Consider the following 21,712-nt stretch of genomic DNA (forward strand, 5'->3'; position numbering starts at 1 on the left):
TAAAAGAAATTGGAATTATTTTAGTTTTGCTCAACGAGTCATTAATTTTAATTATTTTTTTAGGTCAAACGTTAACTTTAATTTTAATTTTAATCTTAATCTTTTCTATCAAAACACGGATGCTAAGCTTAGCTTAGCTCATGGACAGTCTCTACGGCCACCCAACAAGAAGTCGTAAAATACTAAAGACTCCATCTCATAGAGCTCACGAATGGACACAATCTAAGGGCGTTTGCGTAATTAAACATGATCTGAAATTTTCCTTTTTGTCGACAAGCTAAGCTTACAAAGACCCATACTTTCCCTCCTCACCTGCCTTCCCTTTACCCTATAAAAACCTTCTCTTTACTTCTCTCTCTGTCTCTTCCATTTTCCCAAGAATCAAACGGCTCTTTCTCATTCCATCGAACCCACTTCGAGATCGAGTCCCCATTACTACAGTTATATACCCAGTTTTTGTAAAATTAGTGAATCCCAAATTAAGAACCGATGATTTCTTCGATTAAACCGGTTTCACCTTCCTTAACCACAATCGCCGGCGTAAGACGATCAATCCCGGCAAAGCTTCAATTTTCACCCTTACCCATCACCGGAAACTTCCAAAAGCCTAATCCTTTCCCTCAAAAGCCACTTTTATCTGCTCAGAGTTTGTCCAATTTCACTTTTGCGGCGCCGCAGCAGAGGAGTGATGTTTTTAGGGTTAGAGCTTACGAGGCGGATCGGTCTCGTCCGATTGAGATCGGTGTCGAAGTCCCTGAAGAACAATCTGGGCAGAAGGTGAAGATTGGGATCTATTTCGCGACTTGGTGGGCTTTGAACGTTGTGTTCAATATCTACAACAAGAAGGTTTTGAATGCTTTTCCTTACCCGTGGCTAACTTCGACGCTTTCTCTCGCTTGTGGTTCTTTGATGATGCTCGTCTCTTGGGTCGCTGGACTCGCTGAAGCTCCTAAAACCGATCTCGATTTCTGGAAAACTCTGTTCCCGGTAAAGGTTCTAACTTTCATTACCGGTGTTGCTTGATAAATTGTCTTGCTTACGGTGATTAGTTCTTTGAGTTAGGAATTTGGAACCTAAGTGTGTGCAGTAATCCTCAGATTCATCATTTTTGTTATAGATTAGGTGTGTTAGTAGTACTGTATGGAACTGTGTGATGATGGTGGTTTGATTGCTCAGGTGGCTTTGGCACATACGATTGGACATGTAGCCGCAACAGTGAGTATGTCGAAAGTGGCAGTGTCCTTCACACACATCATCAAAAGCAGTGAACCAGCCTTTAGCGTTCTCGTCTCAAGCCTCTTCTTAGGCGAGGCGTTCCCTCTACCTGTTTACCTCTCTCTCTTACCCATTATTGGAGGCTGTGCTCTTGCTGCTGTCACCGAGCTCAACTTCAATATGATCGGTAATCAAAAAACATCCATTTGTTGCTTTGGATTTAGATAGCTGGTGTTATTCGATGATAAGTGTTTTGAGTCAGTGCAACACATCTTATGCAAGATGCTTGGTTTTTCAGGGTTTATGGGAGCTATGATATCGAATTTGGCGTTTGTGTTTCGTAACATATTCTCTAAGAAGGGGATGAAGGGGAAGTCAGTGAGTGGCATGAATTACTACGCTTGCTTATCTATGATGTCTCTTCTCATTGTCACTCCTTTCGCCATTGCCGTGGAAGGTCCCCAAATGTGGACTGCTGGTTGGCAAAACGCTGTCTCCCAAATCGGACCAAACTTTGTCTGGTAATTTTCTAATGATTCATTGATTTTGTTCTTAGTACAAAACAAAAGAGATAAGCTTTTCTAAGAAGTTGATTTGAAACCTTATAAGGTATTTGATCCTAAATGTTTGAATTTCAGGTGGGTAGTGGCACAGAGTGTTTTCTACCATCTGTATAATCAAGTCTCTTACATGTCCCTCGACCAGATTTCACCACTGACGTTTAGCGTTGGAAACACAATGAAGCGGATATCAGTCATTGTAGCCTCGATCATCATCTTTCAAAACCCGATTAAACCTGTCAATGCCCTTGGTGCCGCCATTGCCATTCTTGGAACTTTCATCTATTCTCAGGTATAAAACAATGAAAGCAGTAGACCGCTTTGATAGTCTGCACAAGGCTTCTTTCTCATAATCTGCTTGCTCTTAGATGAGAACAAGAGAGAGAAAAGCAAACACACAAATATGCCCTTTGGTTAACATTAAGATGGTGCCTTTATGCTTGGCAATAAGAGCATGCCACAATCTTGATGTTTCTCTGAAAAAGCTTAAATTGCTAGTGATCATAGATTAAGATTTAGCGAATTCTAACAACACTATGAGAAGGCCAATGTTGGATTACAGTTCTGATTCTATCTTTAACTTAAATCTCTTCTATTCATGTTTTGGTTGGGTTTTTTGTTCGTTTTGAATCTTTGAGCAGGCTAAGCAGTGAGGGAGTTGAAGGATGAGCGGTTTTCACAGGGGAGTTTGATGCACCAAGATACTGAGAGCAGAGGACAAAAGATGATTCTTGTGAAGATCTCAGGAAGGTTATGTGTAATCGGCGGATCTGAGCAAATGGAGTTGGAAGATCAACGCCGTAAAAATCATGGCCTACTGCTATTCTTGCATAATATAGTTTTACCTTCTTCCAAAGGATCCAAAAGTTCAACTTAATTGAATAATAATCTAATAAAGTTAATACTTAGTACAAAACCTACTAATATATCATTTATTGTAAGTTTCCTTTTTGGAAGTTTTTTTTTTCTTATGTGTCATGTGATTGGTAACTTGACTCCTCTGGGTCAAGAAGACAACGTCATTGTGAAAATGCTATGCAATCTCTTATCCTTTTAAGAATTTGTTCTCCCTATTTAATTGTTTTCAACGTGCCTTCCTAACTTAAGTTAAACCCAAAATGTACTATCGTTGATCATCTATAGGCATGGGAATCTTGGTGCGAGTGCGTTCACATCGCACTTCTTTGAGTTACGATCATGATCTCCCGGTTCCGAAACAATCAACGTTCACAAATGTTTTAAACTGCAATCAACAATGGAAGGAAGATAAAATAGCAACAATATTTGGTAACTAAATGCTCTTCTTGTGTAGTGATAAAAAAAAGATGAGGAATGATAATATTTTCATATGTTGTATTCCCTTAATCTAACATGGTTGGGTGCTTTTGAGATAGCCCAAAATGTGGTACGTGACATGCGGTTACAATCTTATCAGCTCAGAGAGCTTGGATCACCTTTTTGTGATTCCTCTGTTTATTCTTTCTTTTGGCTTGCTCTGTTTTCGTTTGGTTTTACCATTTTAATTACATTTTTGGTTCTTTCTTTCCTTCTAATCAGATAAATACATTTGTTTATAGATTTGGATTAAGTGCATACATACCTGCTAGTCTGTTACTAGTCATTAGTCACAATTGAAATTAAAACAATAAGAGTAGGTGAAATGATTTTATCGGAATGAATGATTGTAACTTGAGAACGTATCTAATGCACATTGATTTTAACATACATGTTAAAATTATAAGAGCTGTCTACAAAGAAAAGTATTTAGTATGTTCCAGAAAACCTAGCTGTGTCTTAAAAACAGTGAATTGAAAAATACGTACACCCAAAATGAAAAGGAAATACAAAAATAAATAAGGATATTGACCCAATAAAGACATTTGGGGAACTAACCTCCACCCGTCTCTGTTAGATTGTAATTAAGACTCAGAGGCTTATGTCTAACTGTTTGACACGGACCAACTAGTTTGTGAGTTCTACGAATTATATTGATTCTATTATTAGCATAAAATTATCCAATATGGGAGAAGTTTAGTTCTGAACATTTGTTGGAATACCAATTACTCATAATACCTTTTTAGATTTAAGACTAGCCGTCGATCATTATAAGATATATGTTTTAGACTTCTGTTCTTTCAAAGAAATAAATATACATGTTCGAAAATTTATAATTTATTTATATTGTTTCTCATTAACCCAACGTAATTTTAATAACAGTAATGATCGATAGTATATACTAAGGAGAAATGGCATCTTATTTTAATTAATAGATCATCCTTCTTTGCAATTAATTATCTCTTTAACTAGGATAGATAAGTTAAACAGAGAAATGAAGTACCTTTGTTTTTTTTGTGTGTTAGATGAGATTTGAATAGATCAACTAATTTTTTTTCTCTCCAAAAAGATAAACTTTAAACAAAATAACAAAAATTATGAATAAAGAGTCTAGCTATAGGACTTGCCGCTCACAACAAACTTATGCATCCCCCTAATTAATGTTGTTCCGAAGAATAATGCGATGACTAATGTGTCACCTATCACCCTATGAACAAATATACCTTAAAATATGCTATTATAGAAACTAGAATTTAATTAAATCAATAATACTGGTTGACACACAAAAAAAGAGAGTCATATCTTATCTATAACACTTTCATACTGATAAAGTGATAATTACTAAATAGGTTAAGATCTAATTGTAAACTTAAACCGTATACCAACTATATACTGTAGGCAAAGCAGTAAATGCCCACAGATGACAGGTGGTTGGTGAGACCAATTTACAGCTCGTTTGGTTCATGTGGCACTGGCAGATTCACTTCATCTCTATGTTAGTATACTTTCTCTATATAATAAGAACCCTAAATTTCTCTTCACTTGCCCAAAACATCATCTAACATTCTTCTTCATTTATCTCTCCCACCCTTCTCTCTCCAATAATAGCAAATATGGATCTTACCGACGTTATCATATTCTTGTTCGCTCTCTATTTCATCAACCTATGGTGGCGCCGGTTCTCCTCCGCCGGAAAAAGTCAGTGCAGCCTGAACATCCCGCCGGGACCAAAAGGATGGCCACTAGTCGGGAACTTACTCCAAGTCATATTCCAACGTCGCCACTTCGTCTTCTTAATGCGTGACCTACGTAAAAAGTATGGTCCAATATTCACCATGCAGATGGGACAACGTACAATGATTATCGTCACGGACGAAAAACTCATCCACGAGGCGCTAGTCCAACGTGGGCCAACCTTCGCTTCACGTCCTCCAGACTCGCCTATCCGGCTCATGTTTAGCGTCGGGAAATGCGCTATAAACTCAGCCGAGTACGGATCTTTGTGGAGGACTCTGAGGAGGAACTTCGTGACAGAGCTAGTGACCGCGCCGAGGGTGAAACAGTGCTCGTGGATACGGACTTGGGCTATGGAGAATCATATGAAGAGGATTAAAACAGAGAATGTTGAGAAAGGTTTCGTGGAGGTTATGAGTCAGTGTAGGCTAACGATTTGTAGCATCTTGATCTGTCTTTGCTTCGGTGCCAAGATCAGCGAGGAAAAGATCAAGAACATAGAGAATGTTCTTAAGGACGTTATGCTCATAACATCTCCGACGTTACCGGACTTTTTGCCGGTTTTTACTCCGTTGTTTCGGCGTCAAGTTCGTGAAGCGAGAGAGCTGAGGAAGACACAGCTCGAGTGTCTCGTTCCGTTGATAAGAAACCGTCGTAAGTTCGTTGAAGCTAAGGAGAGTCCTAACGAAGAGATGGTTAGTCCGATTGGTGCGGCTTATGTGGATTCTTTGTTTGGTTTGAACCTCGTCGAGAGAGGCGGTGAGCTTAGAGACGAAGAGATTGTGACTTTGTGTTCGGAGATCGTCTCAGCCGGTACAGACACGAGCGCAACGACGCTTGAGTGGGCGTTATGCCATCTAGTGAGTGACCAAAACATTCAAGAGAAGCTGTACGACGAAGTTGTTGGAGTTGTTGGCAAAAACGGGGTCGTTGAAGAGGATGACGTGGCAAAAATGCCTTATTTGGAAGCTATCGTGAAAGAGACTCTCCGGCGACATCCACCGGGACATTTTCTTCTCTCTCACGCCGCCGTGAAAGACACAGAGCTAGGAGGGTACGATATCCCAGCAGGGGCATATGTGGAATTTTACACTGCTTGGGTTACCGAGAACCCGGAGATTTGGTCGGATCCAGCTAAGTTTCGACCAGATAGGTTTTTAACCGGTGGGGATGGTGTTGACGCTGACTGGACCGGGACACGTGGCGTTACGATGTTGCCGTTTGGCGCGGGTCGCAGGATATGCCCGGCTTGGTCTCTGGGGATCCTACACATCAACTTGATGCTTGCTAGGATGATCCATTCGTTTAGATGGATCCCGGTTCCGGATTCCCCACCCGACACGACTGAGACATATGCCTTCACGGTCGTGATGAAAAATTCGCTCAAAGCTCAGATCATGTCAAGAAGAACTTAGACGGATATGTTTCGTTTTCTACGAGTATGTGGGATAATTAATACTTAATTCCTTTTGTACGTCGTCGTATTAATCTTAGCTATATTTAATGTTGTCTTCTTATTTTTACTTTTAATGTTGTTTATGGACTGTCTTTATCTATTTTCAAGGAGTGTATGATAATACAAATCATACTGTATGCAGTTTCGGTTGGTTTATGACTTTATGTGTTTGTAGGTGTAATGGTTCATTAATTGCTTGAAATATTAGTGCCGTCGTAATTTAACAAATACTATATAGTTATATCTAAACGTTATAGATCATAAATAGTCTAGTCAAGTCTAGAGAAAATAGAATTAATATTTATATTCCGATTTATTTCAAATTCAATAGAGTTTATCTTGTACCACGACGAAATGGGTAAATCTGACGCAGACCTATCAAATATAAATGAAATTGTCAGTAGTAAGGTGGACACTTAAATTCCACCCAAATATGTTGGGGCTACCAAGCTGTACGGTGAACAACATTAACTTCGATGAAAAAATAAACGGACCTGTTATAATATATACCCATATGGAACTATATATAGAGATATTTTTTTACCGAGAACAAATCAAACTGGCTTTTGGCCACCGACAATTAGAGTAAAATTGAAAGATGAATTCTACTATATGAATCACTCTCTTTAGGTATGGAGTAGTCCATATAAATAAATTACTTTATATTCAAATTAGTCATGTATAATGTATATATATTTTTAAGTATAGATGATTATAGTATAATAAACTGATTGTCTTAAACTGCAAAACATTTTTAAATATATATATATATATATATATATCGAATGTTTGAAATAAGTAAAGATATGGCCGAGATTCAAACTTTCCAAAGACAAATATAAATGTGAAAATAATTGAAGTTTGTGTGTTGGCTTCAATAGGACGTACTTACACAAGCATGAATTTTCCAACCTCCCAAATCCTCTCGTTGGGCCAACCGTGCATTAATTTTAGGGTAAATCATATGAGAAGTGATTTTTTTTTTCTTTTACGTCTATGCATTCTTCCTTTAGAGAAGACGTTCAAAGTTCAAACCACAACTAGTGTTGAACTTACTTATTTGCTTTTATATCACGAGGGTTTTCTTATTTTATTTATTACATATCATTTCCTAACTGTTTTTATATAAAGTGTATATTTTAGTTCACTATTATTAGTAGTTTTTTAAAAAGGGGTTTAAAATGTTGATTGATAACATTGTAAAAACGAAATCCCCATTTCAAACTTGTACATTTTTAATTTAGCAAAAAAAAATTGTTCATATTTAAGTATTGTAGCGAAAGGTACTACTAAATTTCTCTAGGTTTAACCAAGCAAGACACATTTGAAATGGGAATACAAATTTCTTTCCTTTTTTAGCAGGAATTAAATTTTGAAAATAGTGGTCGGCCCTGCTGTTTGCTGTTTGAAATTGGTCAATCCGTTTTCTTAGAAATATGTTTCGTGAAGACAAAGACAAATTATTCATGGTGGACATAAATTATATATTTTTATTTAGACCAAGACTTGTTCTTAACAAGCCTCTTCTTTATAAAATAATAATATTTTTTTTAACAAACAAATCTAAAACTCTACTGAATTTGTTGATGAATTTATCTCGATTATAATTTCTTAATGAATTTATATTTTTTCTCAACTAAAAAAGTCTAAAACCCGTGTAAATTCTTGTTTACAATAATATTCTGAAATCAAAATTAGACAGCGTAATACATGTGGATCTGTGGATTTATTATGTTGGGCCTTAATCATATATATGGGCCTTAATCATATGTTGTTGTTGACTATACAAAATTAAAAAATTATTGTGTAGAGGAGGTCAAAAAGGAAGAAAAGAAAAATCCTCGCACGACACGATAACGATGATGGAGCTTGCGTCGGATATGATAGAGGAGATACTCTCATGGGTTCCATCTAGATCTCTCTTACGATTGAAAACCACATGCAAGCAGTGGGAAACCCTAATCGCTGAGCCAAGATTCATCAAGAAGCACTTGTCAAACATGCGTGGCCGTGTGCAACAATTCATAGTCCTCAACCACAATTCCAATACCGAAGTTGCTTACTCGACTTCCACACTGTCTTGTGTAGGTATCTAATTCAACGAACTTGAAAGCCCTTTTCTGAATCTTGAGGTTTTGCAACCAATTTCGACCCAGGTTTATTGGTACAGAACACGTATCATTGTGATGGTTTGTTGCTGTTTGTCATGAGATCCAATCTTTTAGTTTTTAATCCTTTGTTGAAACAATCAAGATGGATCAAATGTGGCTACCATCTCAAGGATGTGTCTGGATATGGCCTTGGATGTATTAGTAGCAACCAATCGTTAGGTCATTCTGATTACAGAATTGTTAGGTTTCTTTGTGGTCCTTGTGATGTTGGCAAATCAAGAATTGAAGTCTATGAACTCAAATCTGATTCTTGGAGGGTTGTTGTTGATAAAAGCTTTGAAGGTTTCTTTAATCTACCAGAGTATAGTGTGTGTTTGAGAGGAACACCTTATTGGCTAGGTTATCTTAATGGTAAACCTTTTGCGACGATACAGAGTTTCGATTTCTCTAAAGAGAGATTTGAGTCTTTGTTTCTTCCTCCTTCATGCATTGAGTCTAAGAAGTTGGAGAACTCTCTTTCTCTAGGCGTTTTCAGAGAAGATCGGTTTTCATTGTTACATAAATGTCGGGATACAAATAAGTTACACTTATGGGTGATGAAGAAGCATTGGAGTAGGCTGATGACAGTTTCTCCACCTGAATTTTACATGTGTCCTAAATTTTCAAGTCACTTCGTTGAGAAGAATGGTAGGCTTGTGTTATCTGTTCGCGGTTTAGGGTATACGAGCATCTACATTGTGGGAAAGAATCAAGAGTTCCAAAAAGTGAAATGTTCTTCTATAGATCCTTCAACTGGTGGTTCTTGTTACTACTATGTTCCTAGCTTGCTTCCCGTTCCCGGTTGAGTTTATATATGAGTTTGAATCTGATACAAAGAATGTTGTCATGTCTTTTTTTTTGTTGTTTTTGTAGTTTGGTGGGGTTGTTTCAACTTCTTATCTTATGACTTCATTCTTTCAGCAAGACTGTTTATTGGAGTATCTCAAAAGTACATATTATATATACAACATGTTCATAAAGTTTATGCTCTCTTCTTAACAAAAAGATTCTCTTAAGAAGTTAAGACTATTCCCATTGTTTGTATAGAGTCATTGAGAAGAAACAAAATTTTCACCGAATTAGCAGAAACTGGCCATCTTGGCAGCGGAGCAGGTTGATGACTTCACCTTAAAAGACATGGAGTCAGTGACAAAATTTTCACCGAATTAGCAGAAACTGGCCATCTCTTTTTGCTATTAGCACATTTTATATACAACACATGTTGAAGAATTTTCAGTGACAAAATTGATAACACCAGCTACTTAACCTCAACGACAAGATTTTTTGCTAACTTACACAATCTCAAACCTTCAAAAGCCACACTTGAATAAGACGAATGACCTTTTTTGTGTTTGTGCTCCTTGTTGTTCACTGCGGCAATGCAGCTTCGACTTCTTTCCACAAATCAACATTCCTAGTAAACTTCTCTTTAACTAGCTCAATGAGCTCCTTTGCTTCACTAACCTTGGAACGACTTGCTAGTCCATTAACAAGCCACTTCATGACACTAAAACTCGGAACCCAATTCTTCTCCATACTCTCCCTACAAAGGATCAAAGCTGTTTCAAAGTCTCCACCTTTACACAAGCAATGAATCAGAGTGAAGTAACATCCACTGTCAGGCTTGTATCCACTATCCACCATAACAGTGAACAAATTCATAGCCTCATCCAATTTCTCCTCGCTGCAAAACCCATGAATCAATAGAGAATACGTCACAGAGTTAGGTCTCATCCTACTAGAGATAACACCATCAAGCAACGCCTTCGCTTCAGTAGATTTCCTCCTGTTACACAAACATTGAATCATGATGTTGTATGTAGCAACACCTACATGAACACCAAATCTTTCCATCATCCTCAACACTCTCCTCACATCATCATACTTCTCCTCCTTGTAAAAACCATCAACCATTAACCCAAAGCTAGCAGCTGTAGGCTTTACACAGTTCCTCTCCATCTCTGCAACAATGGAGTATGATGAACTCGTTGAACCTGACTCACACAACACTCTGATCATTCTATTGTACGTTTCCACATCAGGCTCGATACCATACCTCTTCGGCATTTCGAGGTAGACACGATTCGCTTCTTCGTAATCTTTAGCCATTAAACAAGCGTAAAGAAGAGCGTTCAAAGACTTCACCGTCCTTGGGGTCTCGTATCGCTCGAGGTTACGAAATGTATGTAGAGATCGATCAAGCATATTAGCTCGGCCGTATAAGATAATGGCACGGACTGCAAAACTCTCGGATTTGGGATCGGGTTGGTTCTGAATAAACCCGTCGAGAAGCTGCGTCACAGCGGCGAAGTGTTTCTCTCTTGCTAGTGTCACAACCGCGACGGAGAAAGCGATACGATCGACGTGGTAATCATGGGTAAGAGAAGCGGACCGGCAGATTTCGAGGATCCGATTCGGATTTTTCTCGGATTTGAGAAGGGAGAGAGTAGCTCGACTCTTCTTCTGTTTGCTAGTGAGCGAGTTTAGTGAGAAGATAGATGAAGAAGATTGGAATCGGAATTGAGTCACGTTCTGGAGTAGAGATTCCGATTTTGGAATGCGGAAGAGGAACGCCATTGCTAGGGTTCATGATGTTTAACGATGTAATGGAGATGACGGTGGAGAGAGAAGTGGATTAAACCGGTTCGTGATTCGAAATTTAAAATTTGATTTCAATTGGTTTAGTTAGTAAACAGTTCATAACAGCCGTTGATGTTTGTCAATAGTCATCATTTGGACGGTTCGGATGAATTTTTAGATATTGTAAGAGAGGAAAAATAAAATAAAAAAGTTAAGGATCGTTTAAACCGGAGGTTTGAACCCGACGTGAATCGAACACGCAACCTTCTGATCTGGAGTCAGACGCGCTACCATTGCGCCACGGATCCCTTAGTGACTATTATCACAATTAGTTATATATATCATAAACATATCTGGTTTTATTACAAACCGCCGCTTTGTCAAAGGTTATCTTTTGTCTCATTTTAGCATTGTTTGTTATCTTCTTCTTCATCATTCACAAATTAGACGGTCAGAGAGATTCAAAAGAGTTCTCTTTTATCTTTCTTCTTCACCGATCATGATGCAGCAGCCACCACCCGGAGGTATCCTTCCACATCACGTTCCTCCTCCTTCTGCGCAACAACAGTACGGTTACCAGCAACCGTCTCCTTACGGGATTGCTGGAGCTGCTCCACCACCACAGATGTGGAATCCTCAAGCGGCGGCTCCTCCATCAACTCAGCCTATGACTGCCGACGAGATCCGTACTCTTTGGATCGGTGACTTACAGTATTGGATGGATGAGAGTTTCCTCTATGGTTGTTTTGCTCATACCGGAGAGGTAATTTCCTCAGATCTCTGTTAATTTTGTTACTATGTTATTGTTTGAAAGATTGGATTTTTAAAGTTTGAAACTTTCTATGTGTATTAGTGTTATGTCTTGTTAATGAGTAGTTTTATGTTAACACTTATCAATTTTTTCGCAGCTTCTCTCTGCTAAAGTGATCCGTAACAAGCAAACAGGCCAGGTTGAAGGGTACGGTTTCATTGAGTTCGCGTCTCATGCTGCTGCTGAACGAACTCTACAAACATTCAACAACACTCCTATCCCGAGCTTTCCTGATCAGCTCTTTAGATTGAACTGGGCATCATTGAGTTCAGGAGATAAACGGGATGATTCACCAGACTACACTATATTTGTTGGTGATCTGGCTGCTGATGTCACGGATTATATCTTACTTGAGACGTTCAGAGCTTCTTATCCTTCAGTTAAGGGTGCTAAGGTTGTTATTGACAGAGCCACTGCGCGTACGAAGGGATATGGTTTTGTTAGGTTCTCTGATGAAAGTGAACAGATACGTGCTATGACGGAGATGAATGGTGTTCCTTGTTCTACTAGGCCTATGAGAATTGGGCCAGCTGCTAGCAAAAAAGGTGTAACTGGTCAAAGAGGTATGTGTAATATTGGAAGTATAATGTTACATTAGAATTGCGTTGTTCTTGCATTCACATGATTTGTTTGGATTTCTGTGCTTTAGTATTTATGTGACTAGGTTTCTTCAAGTAACAACTAGCTAACAGCCTTGTGAAGTATGACTCCGTTGTTTTGTTAAAGCCGCATCCTACATTTACCTTTCAGGCCGCAGTAAATTCTGTTAAAACTTAAAAAGATAAAAACTCTTATAGCACACTTGTTGTATCCTGTTTGTTTCAAAGCAGGGAGTCAAGAGGCTCTCTAATCATCTTGAGGCCTGGAACTGATTTCAGCTGAAATGGTTATCCCCTTATTGAGTGCCCATGCTTAGGTCAGTTTTAAAGTTCATGTGTTGTCCGTTATTAGCCCTTTCCTTCGTTTCAGCCCTACTTTGGTTTTCCATTTATCTTTTTCGATACAGCCTTAATTCCAGTTATTGTCAGTTTATTTTATTACTTTCATCAGTCAATTTTTATGTATTTACTTTTCTATTTCATTCCGCTCTACTTAACGTTCGTATCTCTTACGTAATTTTTACTTATATCTGTACATAAAGCGCCTTTCTACTACTTCTTTGTGTCTAGATGTTAGAAGTTCACCCAACATTTTAGCAGTTCTTTGAGAAAGATTTCGTTTCACCCTTTTAAAAATGGGGTTGGTCAAATTTGGCAGTTTCTAGGTAGCCAGAGAAATAGCTATATTGTTTTAATTCTTTTCAGCATTGGCCTTTAGAATTCCTTCCTCTATACTTTGTGTCCCTATAGGCATTTCAATTATTTTGTTCCACTACCTTGTAAATTTTGCACCTACCATCCTTAAGTAGCCGAAAACCAGTTCTGGCTGTCTATTTGCTCATCATTTGTGGTTGTGGTTCCTCAACTTTTTGATTGCTCACAAATGGCAAGTTCCTCTACTTGTTTTGCAATTTTGTCATCAACAGACAGAAGACTCGTTCTTCTTTTGGAGTTTGAGTGGTGGGATGTATATGTGTTCATGCCTTCTTTTCGTTTGCATTCATTTTGTTAGGAAGTTTAATAGGAGGTTGCAAGTCGGTCTTCATATGTGTTAGTTGCATGTGTAATTCACAGATACTTACTACGTTCACTATACCTGTGTTTTTCCGTGTAAATGCAGATTCATACCAGAGCGGTGCTGCAGTGGTACCTACTGATAATGATCCAAATAACACAACTGTGGGTTATATGCTCCTATAGTACATATGTGTCATATTCGGTAATCTTCCTAAGGGGTAATTTCTGACGCATTTTAAGTTGATGTGCAGGTTTTTGTTGGTGGATTAGATCCATCTGTCACGGATGATCATCTAAAGAATGTCTTTAGCCAGTATGGTGAGATTGTACATGTGAAAATACCCGCCGGAAAGCGTTGTGGATTTGTTCAATTTTCCGAGAAGTAAGTCCCCTCCTGCTACTACTAGGAACTCTGTCATTTGACCCTATTATAGTCTTTGGAATACTAATCTAACTGACTGATCATGTGTTTTGTGACCAACCTGCACTTTTCAGAAGCTGCGCTGAGGAAGCTCTTAGAATGCTGAATGGAGTGCAATTGGGGGGAACGACTGTCAGGCTCTCATGGGGCCGAAGTCCTTCGAACAAACAAGTAATTGACTTAACTTTGCATATAAGTTAGATAGGAAGAAACAGCTTACTGTGTGTGGCCTATTCCCAGCTTCTCTCGCCACTTTCTTCATCTTCGCACCTTTCCTTTAAATGAAAAAATTAGAGAATTATGTTGTTCAGGCTCTAGTTCTAGTTGATAATAGAATCACCTAAAACAGTTGGGAGATATGGTTTTCGAATGTTCCAAATAGCTTTTGAAAATCTGAAATGCTTTTTTTGATATTGGTTCCAGGCAGCGGATCCAAACCAGTATTATTACAGTGGGTATGGACAAGGACAGGAGCAGTATGGGTACTCAGTGCCGCAAGACCCTAATGCATATTACGGTGGCTACTCTGGTGGTGGATACAGCGGTTACCAGCAGACACCACAGCAGGCAGGACAGCAACCACCACAGCAACCGCCACAGCAGCAACAAGTCGGGTTCAGCTACTGACCGCGAGGGTTAATGTTGCTTGTTTGTTGTTTGCGTACTTCGTTATGAACGTGTTCCGAAACACAGTTTGGTTTGTCTTTGTTTCTCTTAGGTGTGTGTGTGTGTGTGTCTTCTTCTGCTTAAGTTTTTCACTCTTAAAGTCTTAATAATGTTTCTGCGGTGTTTCTGTTTTTAATGTTGTCATCACTTTCTGAAAGAACGTAAGCTTTGATATATCTTTGGGTACTGTGTTGAATGTGAAAACTTAAAACAGTGTTTGAGGAACGATATAATTATTACTATGTTTGGACGATTTGAAAGATTATTGTTTTGATAAAAAAAACTTACACTATATATCAAAATCTTAAGAGCTTGACAACTAATATCCAGAATTAGAACAGTTGGAGAGTCTGTAGAGGTCTATGTAGGGGCAGTGTGGGGATGTGCGTCTCTAAACTTGAACATTTTTACATAACAAATAATGAATCTCTGGAAGTCATCTAATCGACTCACATTAACAGCTTTCAGCTTTGAAAATTATATAAACAAAATTGCCTTGACCCGTTTGTCCAAACCAACCAAAGGACAACAGAAAAGAATCTGATTAATTTAGTAGATTTTGCAAACTTGTAGTCTTATAGAGGGTAGTACTATTTAAGATGTTGGTTACGAAACAGAAATTCTATTTTCTCTTTTTCATAATGAAATTTATAACTTTATTTTCCGAGTTATATCAAAGAATATTTATTTCATAAAAAAAATAAAGTAGTGTATTAGTCCTAAATTTCCTTCATTAATTGAAATCATTATTTATATAAGTTCAAGAATTTTGAACTCAACAAAACTATTGATTAATGATTTGTTCTAAACGTAGATACTAAGGTATATATACCCGATAAATGATAAAGTTATAAAATAAAAGGTTATTAAGAAGATGCTTATACAAAACGAAAAAAGAAAAAGAGAGGTTAAAATACTGTATGTGATTTGGGCAACATTTAGAAAACTCGTAAATTGAAAAGCTAGAGTTCGAAATGTCATATTATGACTATATACCAAATGACCTCATTTTGCAAGAAAATAAATTAGAATATTTGGACGGCAAACTCGTAAATGGAAATATCTTTAGTCTGAGAATGCTATCTTACAAGTATATATAACAGTACATGACCTCATTTCGCATAATTAAATTAGAAGAAAGATTATATTTATAGGATTAATTATGGATTGTTAGCTGGAAATTCATACCGTCTCATATATTTTATGTCTATCTTTATATATTATGCTTAATGATTTGACTTTTAAGTTAATTTTTCTTATAAGAAATTATATATCTATAGGGAAAAATATATACTAAACACGTATACAAGTAACTAGTTAGTGCACCAGCACTGCTCAATGCAATGACTACAAATACTTGAATCATTTCAAATCGTCTCCTCATCTCTCTGATCATTGACCTTCTCCTTCCCAAAAGTCGTCGTCGGGAAAACTCGAAAAGACGGACATGACCCTCTTCAAAAGGCCGTCACCGTGCCTTTACACGAAGGTGGACAAGGAAGACCCCGAAGAGGTGCTTCACCGACGAGCAAAGTTCTTGATTTACAAAACACTTCAAGAAGCCGACTTGGTTGCTCGGCGTGATCCTCATTCGTCGTTTATACGGCTGAAGCTTTATCTGTTGAAGGTCAAGATCGCAAAGAGGTTGACTAAGCTGCGTCGGAGCGTAGTATCCGCCGTTAGATTTGGCGGGATTCGAAAGCATTCTCACAACGGCGTGAGAGCCTTGAAGAAGCTGTTCCACGGTGGTGGTGCAACAAGTGGACTACCTAGACCTATTTTTGAAGTTTGATTTCTAATTTTATATTTCTTGTTAATTGTGTAATTTTTTTTCTTTTGTTTCTTTTGTTTCTGTTGATCTCTATTACAAAAGTTTATCAAGAAATGTAATATGAAGAGATCATGAGTTTTAATTTTTCATAAAAGGGGGCAAAAATTCTTGTAAGTGTATAATAATAACCATTTAACTATATGATGCTTCAAAAATATTTGTGAGCTAGACACGTATTGCTGATTGCTCTTTAATTTGGGCTATGGGATTTTAATCTGCGTAATCTCATAACTAATTACTACTCAAACTCTCATTTCATTATATCGAACATAGATTATATATTGTTTTGACAGTTTTCAAAATTTAATCAGCCAAACAAAATAAATATGTAGAATTTTTTGCCTCTATATCATATTTTTAATATACATACTACTTACTAAGATTTTTTTGATAAATATATTTCTGAAAATTAAACATAATTTATTGAACCCGATCACACCTCAACTGAACTTTGTGTACGTTCGTGCGATATCGTGAAAAAAAATTCTAATCCGCACGACACAAAATTTAAGTAAAAAAATCTTGGGTGTTAGGTAAGGCCAATAAAAATCTTAGGGTTACAATGTCAATTAAATGGAATAGATAAGGACTTCAATCTAAATAAAATTTCCTTTTCTGTAATTCTCTTTACCCTTTTTTCCCTTGTCTCTCTCTCTCTCCCTCTTAACTTTGTTTTTTTTTTCTCTCATCTTCTTCGTTCGTCCTCGTCCCCAAGTCATCGGAGGTCTTAGCGTCACGCGATTCGAAGATTCTGATCACCGTATAGTCTTCTTAATCCCTTTCTCCTTCTTCTCGTTTGATTTGATTTCTCATTGACGAGCTAGAGTTTCGTAATGCGTATATATATATATATATATATATATATATCTAAGATCTCTTGTTGATTTGCTTAGGAAAATCTAAGAGTGAGCAAATAGATACGAAATTGTCAACGAATCCTGTGAGGATTTTAGTGCTGAAATTTCCACATTCTTGTGAAGTTGATGCGTCGTTTCTCAGATTGTTACGGGTTCTGTGCTTACCTTTTATGGGTTACATGTACTAAATTCTATGTTGCATTGATCCGGTTGCTTTAATTGATAGATTCTATCAAGTTGTTGATGTGATTTTGGTTTTGGTTTCTTATATTGCAGAAGCGAGGAGTTTGATTCGCAGGAAGCTCATAGTGTAGAGATCCTCCTGTTTGGAATTGGAGTTGATCTTTTGAGTTATACGGTTATCTATTTGGGTTTTTTTTAGGTTTGCTAAAATGAGTGTGGTGGGTTTTGATGTTGGTAATGAGAACTGTGTTATTGCGGTTGCAAAGCAACGAGGGATCGATGTTCTGTTGAACGATGAGTCCAACCGAGAAAATCCTGCTATGGTTTCCTTTGGTGAGAAGCAGAGATTCATGGGTGCTGCTGCTGCTGCCTCTGCTACTATGCATCCCAAATCTACCATTTCGCAGCTAAAGAGATTGATCGGTAGGAAATTTAGGGAACCTGATGTTCAGAATGATCTGAGGTTGTTCCCTTTTGAAGCTTCCGAAGGCTCTGATGGTGGAATTCAAATTCAACTTCGGTACATGGGTGAGATTCAGAGCTTTAGTCCAGTGCAGATACTAGGCATGTTGCTTTCACATTTGAAGCAGACCGCGGAGAAGAGTCTCAAAACTCCTGTTTCAGACTGTGTCATTGGGATACCTTCCTACTTTACTAACGCACAGAGACTTGCTTATTTGGATGCTGCAGCCATTGCTGGCCTGAGGCCGTTGAGATTGATGCATGATTCTACAGCTACTGCTCTTGGATATGGTATATACAAGACAGACCTGGTAGCTAACTCGAGCCCTACTTACATTGTGTTTATCGATATTGGTCACTGCGATACACAAGTGTGTGTGGCATCATTTGAGTCTGGAAGCATGAGAGTCCGTTCTCATGCTTTTGATAGAAACTTGGGCGGGAGAGATTTTGATGAGGTTCTCTTCAACCACTTTGCCGTCGAATTTAAGGAGAAATACAGCATAGATGTATATACAAATACCAAGGCGTGTGTTAGGTTAAGAGCATCGTGTGAGAAACTTAAAAAGGTCTTGAGTGCAAATGCTGAGGCACAGCTGAATATAGAATGTCTGATGGAGGAGAAGGACGTGAGGAGCTTCATCAAGAGAGAAGAGTTTGAGCAGTTGTCAGCAGGTTTGCTGGAGAGATTAATTGTACCGTGTCAGAAGGCTTTGGCTGACTCTGGATTAATTTTGGATCATATCCATTCTGTGGAGCTAGTTGGTTCAGGTTCCCGAATTCCAGCTATATCTAAGATGCTAAGCTCCTTGTTTAAGAGGGAGCTAGGCAGGACTGTGAATGCAAGTGAGTGTGTAGCTCGAGGATGTGCGCTTCAATGTGCAATGCTCAGTCCAGTTTTCCGAGTTAGAGATTATGAGGTATTCTTTAATAAAAATTATCTAGCACAATAATAAGATTATTACAGTAGTTATAGGTAGTGTGTAGTAAAACATGATGGCGTTTATAGCTTAACAGATTTATTTCCTATGAATGGCTAATGTTTCTTTTGTTTATGCTTCCCATATTTTCAGGTTCAAGATTTTTTCCCTTTCGCAGTCGGCTTCTCATCTGAGAAAGGTCCCATAAACACAATATCGAATGAATTGCTCTTTCCGAAAGGCCAGGTCTTTCCAAGTGTAAAGGTTCTTACTCTACATAGGGAAAACACTTTCCATTTGGAAGCCTTTTATGCAAACCATGACGAAATAACACCTGATTTACCGACTCCGATCTGCAGTTTTAAGGTATGCTATCTTTCAGGCTTTCCTTTACTGGATCTATATTCAGTCTTTATAGCTCTGAGTTCACACTGGCAGTTATTCCATTATTGGGCACTGCATATATTATGGAATTCTAAGTTTGCTGTGTAATGTTTGTTAGATTGGTCCTTTCCATATTTCCTATGGAGAAGCAGCACGTGTCAAAGTAAGAGTTCAGTTAAATCTCCACGGGATTGTAACGATCGATTCAGCTTCTGTAAGTACAATCTCATCAATCCTCTCCAGATATAATTGCCTTTACATCACTACCTAGCTTGAGTCTAAACTTTCCATTTCTGAACAGCTAATAGAACATCACAAGGAGAATATAACATCTGAAGATGTGATATCCGAAAACAACCACCAATCTGCTGCTACAAAGGATGACACTTTAGACGCTTCGTCAGGTCCTACTGTAAGTATAGTTTAACACCGTCTAAAAAATATAGTTGCATAGCAAGAATGCTGCAAGCCGGAGGTCCGAAAAATAAAAAGCTGATCTTAAAGCATTGGCATCTCCATTCAATTGGTTGTTACGGAGATTTTCCAGAGCATCTTGGTCTACAAAAATCATGAGATAGTTTTATCTTGTGTAGGGTAATGAGCCTAAGGCTATCAAAAGAATGGAAATTCCAGTTATTGCGAATCTATCTGGTGCATTGACAAAGGATGAGTTATCGGAGGCCAAACAGAGAGAGAACTCTTTAGTGGAGCAAGATCTGAAAATGGAATCGACAAAGGATAAGAAAAATGCTCTTGAATCCTTTGTTTATGAGATGCGTGATAAGGTACTACTCCATCTGGGTTTAATAGCTCACACCTCTAGATTTTGGTTAAAAAATGTTTGTTTCCTTTTTGAGATGTTATCACTTCCGAGAATAAACAGTTAACACTGTGTATATGGGCAGATGCTAAATACATATCGGAACACTGCAACCGAGTCAGAACGGGAATGCATAGCTAGAAATCTTCAGGAAACAGAGGACTGGCTCTACGAAGATGGTGATGATGAATCCGAAAATGCTTACATTGAAAAATTGAATGATATTAAAAAGGTAAGTAAATCTCTCAAAGTTCTGTATATCTCTCAAATCTCTCTGCAGGTGACTTTTCATGTCCTAATTGATGACTTATATTGCTGAGCAGCTCATCGATCCTATTGAAAGTCGGTTTAAAGATGGAGAAGAGCGAGTACAAGCATCAAAAGATCTTCTGAAAATTATTGCAGATAGTCGAATGGCTGCAGAGTCTCTTCCTCCTCCAAGAAAGAACGCGGTGTGGTTCTAAACTACTAACATAAGTCTCACTCTATTGGCAATACAATCTGAAATGAGACGGATAAAGTTTGTCAAGATTGCTATATGATGAGACCCCTGATTATATTTTTCGGTTTCAGGTTCTTGATGAATGTCATAAAGCTGAGAGGTGGCTTCAGGAGAGAAGCGCAGAACAAGAATCTTTACCCAAAGACGCTAATCCAGAGATGCAATCTGGTGAAATCAGGAGAAAAGCTGATGCTCTTAACGCGTAAATATAACATAACCCTCTCTCTTATTTACTCTTCAAGCTATCTTCACAATATAACGGCACAAGAAACTATTTAAACTGAGATGTGAATGTGTTTTCAGGACTTGCAAGTACATTGGGAAATCAAACTCTCCGCCCATGAAACCAGAACATAATGGAGGATCACAAGGAAGTAGAAACTCAGATGATATGGAGGTTGATTGATTTTTCTGACTCTATCAAGTCTAAATTTTGACTCTTTTATTCTACATGGGGGCAAGAAAAAAGAAGGAAAAAATAATAAGGCCAAACAATCTCACTGCGTATCTCTCGTGTCCGGTGATTTGAAACGATTTTTCTTCTTTTGTCAATTTATTTGAAACCAATTTTCTTCTGAATTTGCTTTTTTCAAGACTTTTTTGTCCCCCTTATGGTGAATATTTTTTTGGTTGATTTTAAACATTTATTTTAAAAAAAAAAAACAGAAAAATGTTCTATTATTTGCTCTAATTACACTTTCAATTTGTAACCAATTTTATATTTGTTGGCTCGATTGTCGTGACATGTGCAACCAATTCAAGACCTACAAGTTTTTAAAAGCAGTCCTACATAAAAACCCGTGCGAGTGAATAATAACAAGTGGATATAGGTTTTGTTGGAGATCACCATATCAAACTACGCGTATGGTGAGTGGATCCGTATAACCCCAAATTGAGATGATTCCCCAGTTCCTATCATCCGTTCAATTTTGTTTCTTTCTAGTCGTACGAGCTCGAATCTCAAACGGATCCAACCATAAACATTTAATATTGCCGTACAAGTTGGAATCTTTTATTTTATCTACTTCGCCAAAGTATGTCTCTTGATCACGAGACAAAATTAGCCGATTTTGTGGAAGATGATAAGACCAAACTTATAGTCATACCACTCATTTCATGTAACAACAACAACAACAACAAAAAACTATACTACATAACAGTAGATTTACCATATAATTAGTCCTTAAATCTATAGCGTGTGTACACAAA

At 37.8% G+C, this 21,712-nt stretch overlaps 7 protein-coding genes and 1 non-coding gene across 9 annotated transcripts; 6 read left to right on the plus strand and 2 right to left on the minus strand.

Annotated features, from left to right (window-relative positions):
- On the plus strand, positions 318 to 2,835 carry LOC104770334 (glucose-6-phosphate/phosphate translocator 2, chloroplastic-like). Its single transcript, XM_010494741.1, has 5 exons — positions 318 to 987; positions 1,177 to 1,402; positions 1,514 to 1,736; positions 1,854 to 2,067; positions 2,417 to 2,835. Exons 1-5 carry the CDS (start codon positions 490 to 492, stop codon positions 2,426 to 2,428), a joined length of 1,173 nt encoding a protein of 390 aa, XP_010493043.1. The 5' UTR covers positions 318 to 489; the 3' UTR covers positions 2,429 to 2,835.
- Positions 4,579 to 6,504, plus strand: LOC104770345 (cytochrome P450 77A3-like). Its single transcript, XM_010494752.2, has one exon. It carries the CDS (start codon positions 4,724 to 4,726, stop codon positions 6,257 to 6,259), a length of 1,536 nt encoding a protein of 511 aa, XP_010493054.1. The 5' UTR covers positions 4,579 to 4,723; the 3' UTR covers positions 6,260 to 6,504.
- LOC104770364 (putative F-box/LRR-repeat/kelch-repeat protein At1g11620) lies at positions 8,135 to 9,374 on the plus strand. Its single transcript, XM_010494776.2, has one exon. The coding sequence runs from the start codon at positions 8,507 to 8,509 to the stop codon at positions 9,254 to 9,256; it is 750 nt and encodes a 249-aa protein (XP_010493078.1). The 5' UTR covers positions 8,135 to 8,506; the 3' UTR covers positions 9,257 to 9,374.
- Positions 9,617 to 11,027, minus strand: LOC104770355 (pentatricopeptide repeat-containing protein At1g11630, mitochondrial-like). The gene has a single exon (XM_010494763.2). The coding sequence runs from the start codon at positions 11,025 to 11,027 to the stop codon at positions 9,819 to 9,821; it is 1,209 nt and encodes a 402-aa protein (XP_010493065.1). The 3' UTR covers positions 9,617 to 9,818.
- On the minus strand, positions 11,267 to 11,338 carry TRNAW-CCA. Its single transcript has one exon. It is a non-coding gene; the product is annotated as a tRNA-Trp (tRNA).
- LOC104770372 (polyadenylate-binding protein RBP45B) lies at positions 11,410 to 14,797 on the plus strand. Its single transcript, XM_010494787.2, has 6 exons — positions 11,410 to 11,793; positions 11,939 to 12,404; positions 13,561 to 13,619; positions 13,709 to 13,839; positions 13,953 to 14,049; positions 14,302 to 14,797. The coding sequence occupies exons 1-6, from the start codon at positions 11,530 to 11,532 to the stop codon at positions 14,503 to 14,505; spliced, it is 1,221 nt and encodes a 406-aa protein (XP_010493089.1). The 5' UTR covers positions 11,410 to 11,529; the 3' UTR covers positions 14,506 to 14,797.
- LOC104770381 lies at positions 15,951 to 16,464 on the plus strand. The gene has a single exon (XM_010494799.1). It carries the CDS (start codon positions 15,992 to 15,994, stop codon positions 16,334 to 16,336), a length of 345 nt encoding a protein of 114 aa, XP_010493101.1. The 5' UTR covers positions 15,951 to 15,991; the 3' UTR covers positions 16,337 to 16,464.
- Positions 17,022 to 21,184, plus strand: LOC104770388 (heat shock 70 kDa protein 16). Of its 2 annotated transcripts, XM_010494819.2 has the most exons (11): positions 17,022 to 17,135; positions 17,269 to 17,413; positions 17,509 to 18,797; positions 18,951 to 19,163; positions 19,300 to 19,395; positions 19,483 to 19,593; positions 19,775 to 19,966; positions 20,087 to 20,233; positions 20,325 to 20,453; positions 20,575 to 20,705; positions 20,807 to 21,184. In XM_010494819.2, exons 3-11 carry the CDS (start codon positions 17,625 to 17,627, stop codon positions 20,907 to 20,909), a joined length of 2,295 nt encoding a protein of 764 aa, XP_010493121.1. In that variant the 5' UTR covers positions 17,022 to 17,135; positions 17,269 to 17,413; positions 17,509 to 17,624; the 3' UTR covers positions 20,910 to 21,184. The 2 variants fall into 2 exon arrangements, with proteins under 2 accessions (XP_010493121.1, XP_010493114.1); XM_010494812.2 differs by lacking the exon at positions 17,269 to 17,413.

The sequence above is a fragment of the Camelina sativa genome, chromosome 3 (genome assembly GCF_000633955.1).
Source record: "Camelina sativa cultivar DH55 chromosome 3, Cs, whole genome shotgun sequence".
In the NCBI taxonomy this organism is placed as follows: domain Eukaryota; kingdom Viridiplantae; phylum Streptophyta; class Magnoliopsida; order Brassicales; family Brassicaceae; genus Camelina; species Camelina sativa.

Bases quoted from the DNA above. Each gene is read 5' to 3' on its own strand.
- LOC104770334 (XM_010494741.1), top strand. From the start codon at position 490: ATGATTTCTTCGATTAAACCGGTTTCACCTTCCTTAACCACAATCGCC. The intron at 1,403-1,513 runs GTAATCAAAAAA...TTGGTTTTTCAG, and splicing joins GCTCAACTTCAATATGATCG to GGTTTATGGGAGCTATGATA. The intron at 1,737-1,853 runs GTAATTTTCTAA...TTTGAATTTCAG, and splicing joins ATCGGACCAAACTTTGTCTG to GTGGGTAGTGGCACAGAGTG.
- LOC104770345 (XM_010494752.2), top strand. From the start codon at position 4,724: ATGGATCTTACCGACGTTATCATATTCTTGTTCGCTCTCTATTTCATC.
- LOC104770364 (XM_010494776.2), top strand. From the start codon at position 8,507: ATGAGATCCAATCTTTTAGTTTTTAATCCTTTGTTGAAACAATCAAGA.
- LOC104770355 (XM_010494763.2), bottom strand. From the start codon at position 11,027: ATGGCGTTCCTCTTCCGCATTCCAAAATCGGAATCTCTACTCCAGAAC.
- LOC104770372 (XM_010494787.2), top strand. From the start codon at position 11,530: ATGATGCAGCAGCCACCACCCGGAGGTATCCTTCCACATCACGTTCCT. The intron at 11,794-11,938 runs GTAATTTCCTCA...ATTTTTTCGCAG, and splicing joins GTTTTGCTCATACCGGAGAG to CTTCTCTCTGCTAAAGTGAT. The intron at 14,050-14,301 runs GTAATTGACTTA...TATTGGTTCCAG, and splicing joins GAAGTCCTTCGAACAAACAA to GCAGCGGATCCAAACCAGTA.
- LOC104770381 (XM_010494799.1), top strand. From the start codon at position 15,992: ATGACCCTCTTCAAAAGGCCGTCACCGTGCCTTTACACGAAGGTGGAC.
- LOC104770388 (XM_010494819.2), top strand. From the start codon at position 17,625: ATGAGTGTGGTGGGTTTTGATGTTGGTAATGAGAACTGTGTTATTGCG. The intron at 19,967-20,086 runs GTACTACTCCAT...GTATATGGGCAG, and splicing joins TTTATGAGATGCGTGATAAG to ATGCTAAATACATATCGGAA. The intron at 20,234-20,324 runs GTAAGTAAATCT...ATTGCTGAGCAG, and splicing joins AATTGAATGATATTAAAAAG to CTCATCGATCCTATTGAAAG.